Source organism: Phalangium opilio, unplaced genomic scaffold (assembly GCF_054372755.1).
Source record: "Phalangium opilio isolate 3A_F unplaced genomic scaffold, DU_Popi_V2 ptg000537l_1, whole genome shotgun sequence".
Lineage (NCBI taxonomy): Eukaryota > Metazoa > Arthropoda > Arachnida > Opiliones > Phalangiidae > Phalangium > Phalangium opilio.
In genome coordinates, this window is record NW_028324243.1 from 1,722,577 (window position 1) to 1,730,807 (window position 8,231).

General features: G+C 36.6%; 1 protein-coding gene across 2 annotated transcripts; it reads left to right on the forward strand.

Annotated features, from left to right (window-relative positions):
* Positions 1 to 741: 741 nt before the first annotated feature.
* Positions 742 to 2,561, forward strand: LOC149588746 (uncharacterized). 2 transcript variants are annotated; one of them, XM_089862187.1, is made up of 6 exons: positions 742 to 778; positions 1,107 to 1,259; positions 1,318 to 1,441; positions 1,502 to 1,719; positions 1,877 to 2,175; positions 2,237 to 2,561. In XM_089862187.1, the coding sequence occupies exons 1-6, from the start codon at positions 764 to 766 to the stop codon at positions 2,457 to 2,459; spliced, it is 1,032 nt and encodes a 343-aa protein (XP_089718313.1). In that variant the 5' UTR covers positions 742 to 763; the 3' UTR covers positions 2,460 to 2,561. The 2 variants fall into 2 exon arrangements, with proteins under 2 accessions (XP_089718313.1, XP_089718314.1); XM_089862188.1 differs by lacking the exon at positions 742 to 778 and having other exon boundaries at positions 843 to 1,259; positions 1,364 to 1,441.
* Positions 2,562 to 8,231: the final 5,670 nt, after the last annotated feature.

Here is an 8,231-nt window from a genome sequence, read left to right on the forward strand (position 1 = left end):
AAGACAGCTATTTAAATTCTTCGCGTGGGTGCACGCAGTATGCGAGAATCGATCCCCCCAAAACATTTAGGTAAATAAACTTCAGGAATTGTATGGTTTCAACGGGGTACAACAGTCACTCATGGCACAAATTAAAAGAGACATGCCAAAGCGAAATCTGGGAAATCAAATTATTTTCGTGCGTTCTCGCTTTGTGTGAGGAGCCAAAGGCTACATTCTACACGCAATAAGGATACTGCGCTTTGGCTGTGGATATGCACGGCGCAACTTGAGAAACGACCGAAATACATTTCATTATTTTGCAATTGGTTCTCCTACGAGTCTGAGCGATACAATGAGAAACTAAAAAGTCACAACAATGCACAATGAAACAGCAAAATACTACAGAGCTCCCTTCGGTGCAGTAAGTTTGAAGAATTTCATGATTTACTACTGTCCAAGGATAATGTTCATAGTCCATTTGCAAGGACTTAGATAATTGAACAGATTATGTTCAGCATTTATCTTTCATACGTACGTTATATTTTTTACCAGTTTTCGCCGTTTGTTTTTTCGAATCACCGGGGAGAGAAAACTGGCTACATGATAAAATTCCTGCATGTTTTACAAATACTCGACAATATCAAGTAATGTTGATGATCTTTTTTTTATGCTACAACTAACAACCACTACCGTGGAAATGTTTTTCAGCGTTACTCTTATCCCGAATGCTGATCAGTTTTGGGGAGCGAAAGTAAATAATTCGTGGAATGGTCTTCTAGGAATGCTCGAAAGAAATGTATAATTCAATATATATTATGAACCAAGAATTCATTCTTGATACTAAGAATATGTTAGCAGGGGTTCATCTTCTTCTACAATCCACGAGATATCATGTTTTGGTTGTAACACTGTAAAAACGCATTGTCATTTTATTGTAAAATTCTCGTGAAAATAATTAGGGAATAGTTGATTCGAAAATAAGTAGCATTGAGTCTTATAAGGAGGTTAATTATCACGAAGCATGGGAGGATTAGTTTGAATCCGAGTCTTTACATATTCTTACAGTTCTTAGTTCTTGGTCAACTTCTTTCAATAATAATTGAGCAAAACATTTCTGTACACAGGAGGGAGATTTTTCTCTATCACCTTTGTCCTTAACCAGAGATCGTTTCAAGTCCTTCGCAACTTCGCATCCATTTTATATTTCGAGAACCCAAATATTATTCGGAATAAACCAATCAAATGAAAATAATATTTTCTCTGTTGTCAACAAATGGGTAACTTGTATTTCCTTATTTACAGATAAAAAAGTGTGTTGATACGAATTGTATCTAGATAATTGTTGGGTCAATTGGTGTCGTTTTGCTGCTTTACATGACAGGGAAACTAAACTCTAAATATGGCAAAGTCAAATCCGAACTGCCCTTCATGTTTTTGTTGCAATGTCTTTTGGGAACGAGTAAGAAATAATAAAGTAACGCTATGCTCATTTCAAAACCGAATTCAATTTCATTCACAGGTCCTCAAAGTTTGAATTGCAACGGAGTCTCTCGTTTTCTATCTGTCTTGTGGAGTCTGGCATCTTTCGTTCTATTGGTTTTCGTATCTTCGGAAATGACATCACAGTTTTCGAGCAAATCGGAAGTACTCCCCTTTGATACCATCGACGATGTGTTTCATTTTCCCAATGCGAAGCCTTTGCTGACGAAAAACTCAGCGCAACTCAGTTTCATTCAGGTCAGGTTAATATAAGAATTACTCATTCGGCTTAGTAATTCAGGCTTAGTGTGGATATCCCTTCATAGACAAAAGCTTAGATAGATATGGAAGTTATTCGTGCCTCTCTTTTTTGATTTAGAGAAAGGTTTCTCCAATTATTTTATATTCGATTTAGAAAAATGCATTGATAACTACGGCATATGCGGAAGTAATAGAGCGAGCAGATACGACCCCAGATTCGTGTTACCAGACATTTCGAACTTTAACCGAAAACGAAGACATTCATTCAGGAATTGAAAATCGACAAAAATTTGTCATTTCTACGGATACGCTTCACTGGAATATAATCAAGGCCCGGTACGCAGGGACAGGGAGTTGCAAAATGAAACTAAGCCAGCCTTTAATGATAACCTACCGGGTGATATATTACAACAAAAACATTTCTCAAACTCTGATTAAGACCATCAACAGAAGGTTAGTGTCTCCTCTAAAATTTCAGGTTTATAGTAAAAGTTTAGTTTATCAAATTCATCAGGTTGCGACAGCTGACCGAAGGCGATTGCTTCGAGGATCTGAACCCGTCTTTGAAGAATGAATTGCATCCCTGTCAGAGAACAGAAACCCTTGATTCGTTCTTCGTCATCAACGTCTCCGCTTTTATGGTCATTTTCCGCGTTTGTCTCTTCGGATTCTCCGCGTCCTTCGTGACTCTCGCCCTCGAAATATACGTTGACATGTTGAAAGTAATCCAGGTATAGCGTCATAGCTTATCGGAGTCTGACCTTTAGACATACATTACTACTACAAAAAGAAGAGTGTCTGCAAAAACATATCCATCACCTACCAAATCGCTTTTTGGCCATTTTCTGGTGCACTGAATATTTTCAACTACTGCTCAAGTTAATAGAAGAAATTCGGCCGCTTCATAGTCCGCCACACAAATTCATACAAAAGACAAAAATTTCTTATAATAACGTCCTTCAGCTCTTTTGGTTAGAAGTTCAGAGAGTGAACAAAGGGGAAAGCAACACGACACGTCACTCAAACTGGGGTGTACTGGTCTCTCCTTACTAAAGAACTATTTATTTCGCTTAAAAGTATTTCGAATAAAGAATTTCTTCCCTAATATTAAGGAGTTTTTCTTATCACAAACTATGATGAAACTTTTATGCATAGCTTTTTAAAATGATGCCGCTTTATATTGTATTGCGATCTTGAAAGATATTTTATTGACTTCTAACTGACACGAGATCATCATTACAACGGTAACCATAAGATGTCGCCACACAAGAAAACGTTATTCAACGACAGCCGAGGAATACAAAACCATCATGTCTGTTCTGCTTCCATTAAATCTGAAGTAAACAACTTAAGACGTTTATGTTTCGAAAAGTAATAATAACAGAAGTTAATGACTTCTTATCCTGGGAAGTATTGTACACTAAGGCTTTATATAGTATCCATCCCTGCTAGTCAAAATTGCCTATGGCAATCGTAAAAGAGGGTTGAAAGTTTCCTCCCCACAAGAAAAACGATCTAGTCTACTAAAAAAATCCCATGCCGAGAGGCTGTGGCTCTCAAACTGTGGGGCGTGTTCAAAACTTCTTCACCGCCAATCGTTGAAAAGCCGTCTGTCTAGAACTCTCTGAAAATCCATTACAATCCCTTGGGCCTAGAACCCCACGCTAGTTTGAACGGAATTTCTAACAAACAGCTGTTCTTGTCACCGTTTTTGATTCGTTACCTAAACCACAGGTCACACCTTAAAGTTTCGTTACTTGCCCGCTGCTGGCGCGCATATCAGCCTGCCACCTGAAAATGAGAGAAGCGCCGTAGGTGGCGCGGTGATCGGACCTAATAAGAAGTTGGCTAACAGGGATGGTTCCGGATATGGTTAGAGTCCAATACTTCCCAGGATAAGAAGTCATAAACTTCTGACAATAATCACTCATGCCACAAATTAAAAGTAACCCGCTTAGGCTCGGTAAATAAGGTGAAACACGCGAACAGTTTACTAAGATTGCTCTTTTTAATTCTCGGTATCGGAGAATCGATATCCTCAAGCTAATTCAAACTCGAGTTCCGACAAAAGTGGGCCCCGAAATAAGAATTTCCTCCAAAGGAATGTAGGACCATTATCCTTGATCTGATTCTTTCACAGCTTAGTAAAACAAAAATAGGACTTTCATGTTTTCAACGTGGTTCAATTTTCACTCACGCCAAAAATTAAAAGTAACATACCAAAGCGAAATCTCAGAAAACAAGTTCAAACGCGCAGAGGATTTTATCAATATTTCAGGCAAATAATTTTCGTGGTTGCTCGTGTTGCACGAAAAGCGATCCCTAAAAGTTAAATTCTACACGCCATAAGAATACTGCAAGGTTGCTTTGTCGAAATGTGGAGAAACTTAAGAATAAATACATTCATTCTATTGCAATTGCTTGTCCTACAACTATACTTAAAAATGAAGAAGTAATACTACAAAGCACCCTTCATGGAAGTTAGTTGATTTACTACTGTCCAAAGATAATGTAACTAGTCCAAGGATTTATTTTAAATAAGGTAATTCACTAAATTACGTTCAGCCTTCAACTTTCAGACAATTCAGCTGAGTACGTTATATTTTACCAGTTATCGCCATTTGTTATTTTGAATGACCGAGAAAAGAAAACAGGCGAAATGATTAAATTCCTCCATGTTTTATAAATATTTGACAATATCAAGTAATAAACCGAAACGTTATTGGTCTGCTTTTATGTTTAGTTGACCCGAGATTTTCATTTCTACGGTAACCACAAGATGTCGCCACTCAATATAAAAATAAATATTTTATATCACCATATTTTGAAATGAAACAAGGGTCCCAAGAGGACCATTACAATTTTGCGCCACATCTCGTATGGCGACATCTTGTATATTTTAGCGAAATAAACACCTGGCATTTACCAAAATATATTTCAAATTATATTTCAAATTACTATTTAAAATATTATTTTTTCATATTATTTAAAACAAAATAATTTATATAATTTAAAATAATATTTTGTAAATGAATTAAATAGCTTAAAATAAATATAAATTTTTAGCTAAAATTTCAAGGTGGGCTCGAACGCGCGAGTCTCGGTTTTAAAACAATCCACGAGGAAAAAACGGTCGAGCGTTTTACCACTGGGCTACGACTAGCTCTGCGATTTCCGTTCTGTTTGCGTAGTGTATACATATTCTAAAGCTAGAGCTGACTGACAGCTGAGGGTGAAAATTAAGGTGGGGTTTTCGACGCCGTCCAATAAGCGGTGTGACGAAGACGAAACGAAGGAGGAGTTAAACTTTCCGTTTATGCTCCCTAATATTTTGCGCCATCTAGCGATGGGCGCAAAATGAAAAAGGAAAAAAGTTAGTTTCGTGAATATTTTTCAAGTTGTGAATTAATTTAACATTTGCTTTCAATAATGCAATGATAAATCACTATCAGTTACTAGAAGTATGAGGATAAAAGGACCTCTTAGCTAATAATAGTCAAAAAAGACAAGCCTCGATATTATTTTTTGAAGTACCGCTAAACGTTGTAATTGTAGTATAATTCATGAAATTATAATTATTTCCTTGTATTTTTAATAAATATATGTAAATGGCACTGTACTACTAAAAATATCGGTATCGGTTGAAGTATCGGGCTTTGGATCATAGTGAGTAAATATTGGTATCGGTTCATGTTTGCACCGGTATCGGCCATCTCTAATTTAAAATGTGCCGCTTAAATGAGACTTGCTATTTTAAGCACATACCCAAGTATCAAAGTTAATGAAATTAGTCGAATACTTCGGGAACTTGTCAGGAGTGCGTGAGACTAGAAGTAGATCAGTCTCTACATAGGTCAGTGTCGGTAGCCAATATTCATTTTCGTAGAAATCTTCCACATTGAACAACCATAAGATAAATTCAAAATCCTACGAGAAAAATGCAAGAACATTTATGACTATCTTGGGAAAACCCGAAAAAACACCTATTAAGACAGTGTTACCTGATCGCCTTGAAGTATACTTGTCGCATTTTCCCCGTCTAATTCTACGGGCTTTAAAGCAAATCTGTTTTAGATGAGTAACAAGTCAAACAAATTATTATACCCGAATTAGCCCAGTGATATTGGGGGTGTGACCCAAAATCCCCCCAGCCAAAATCCCCCCGGACAAAATCCCCCCAAATCATAAGTAACGGACAAAATCCCCCAATGTAGGACAAAATCCCCCCAAATCATTATAACAAGACAAAATCCCCCCAAATCATTATAACAAGACAAAATCTCCCCAAATCATTATAACAAGACAAAATCCCCCCAAATCATTATAACAAGACAAAATCCCCCCAAATAATTAAAACAAGACAAAATCCCTCCAAATGATATTTAACGGTTAGGTTTGGTTAGGATAGGTTAGGTTTGGTTAGGATAGGTTAGGTTAGGTTAGTAATATTTTATAAATCATTTAACAATGTTACGCCTTTTCCAAAATTTTGATGTTTAGCTTCATTGACTTCTCAAATAGTATGCCTTTTCCAAATCATTACTGTTATGTTAGGTTAGGTTTGGTTAAGTTAGGTTAGTAATATTTTAAAAATCATTTAACAATGTTACGCCTTTTCCAAAACGTTACTGTTATGTTAGGTTAGGTTTGGTGAGGCTAGTTATATTTTATAAATCATTTAACAATGTTACGCCTTTTCTAAAATATTGATGTTTAGCTTCATTGACTTCCCCAATAATATGCCTTTTCCAAAACATTACTGTTAAGTTAGGTTAGGTTAGGTTTGGTTAAGTTAGGTTAGTAATATTTTATAAATCATTTAACAACGTTACGCCTTTTCCAAAATATTGATGTTATGCTTCATTGAGTTCTCGGTACAATTTCGGTATGAGTGAATAAGGTCAAAAATCATTTTAGAGCAAAATCAAGCACACCATTCGATAGAGCGTAAAATTTAGATCTAAAATGGCCGCCGCTTTTTTCAAATTTCCAAAAAAAAAGAAGTCTTATCCCCCATAAGAATTGCCACCTTTTCCAAAATATTGATGTTTAACGTTAGGGTTCATTTTCACTTAAGAGGCCGAATAGGTTAGGTTAGGTTAGGTTAGGTTGGGTTAGGTTAGGTCAGGTTAGGTTAGGTTAGGTTAGGTTAGGTTGGGTTGGGTTAGGTTAGGTTAGGTTGGGTTACGTTGGGTTACGTTGGGTTGGGTTAGGTTAGGTTTAGTTAGGTTTGGTTAGGTCAGGTTAGGTTAGGTTGGAAAAGGTGCCAAATTATTGGCCCTCTGATGTTTTCCACACTGTTTTTGACCTTGTTCACCTATACTGCAAAAAATGTTTTTGGTTTTTTTTTGGAAATTTGAAAAAAGCGGGGAATATTTTAGATCTAAATTTTGCTCTATCGAATGGTGTGCTTGATTTTGCTCTAAAATGATTTTTGACCTCATACCGAAATCCTACCGACTTCTCAAATAATATTTTATAAATCATTTAACAATGTTAGGCCTTTTCCAAAATATAAATGTTTAGCATCATTGACTTATCAAATAATATGCCTTTTCCAAAACATTACTGTTATGTTAGGTTAGTAGTATTTTACAAATCATTTAACAATGTTACGCCTTTTCCAAAACGTTACTGTTATGTTAGGTTAGGTTTGGTTAGGCTAGTAATATTTTATAAATCATTTAACAATGTTACGTCTTGTTATAATTATTAGGGGGGATTTTGTCTTGTTATAATGATTTGGGGGGATTTTGTCCTGTTATAATGATTTGGGGGGATTTAGTCTTGTTATATTGATTTGGGGGGATTTTGTCTTGTTATAATGATTTGGGGGGATTTTGTCCTACATTGGGGGGATTTTGTCCGTTACTTATGATTTGGGGGGATTTTGGCCGGGGGGATTTTGGCTGGGGGGATTTTGGTATACAATCGATATTGGTGGTAAGGATGACATTCTGGTTTATTGTGTGCTAAGGCAGAACAATACCATGTTTTCTAACTCGCTAATGTACTGTATGAGATTATCCAACGGTTGGAGTTATGTTCTTATGCGTACGCGCTTAAAACTCGCTATTTTCACTAAGCCCTGCCATTGAGAGGCTAGACGTTTCTCGTAACCCTAGCCCATCGCCGCGTACATCTTAACCCTAACGATGATAATGGAGTAGATTTGCTAACGCGGTCCGGATGTACGTTTGCTCCGATTTGCCAACTGCGAACGCGGCGACAGACAAACACACTGACCGACGCACACACACACAAACAGAACGTCCAGTGTAATACCTCTCCATTATGTCATCAACACCCGTAGAGGTAATGATAATTTAGGGTTATTTACGGAGGTAATTTACAAGGCAAAAATATGGTATTTGAAAATCGGTAATTTTTTACGGTATTTGGTAAATTACTAGTAAATGACAGACGGTAAACTACCGATTCACAAGAAACCGCTAACAAAAAATTGACAAATCTATGTCGTTGTAGTCTGGAGGCTTACCTTATGTTTA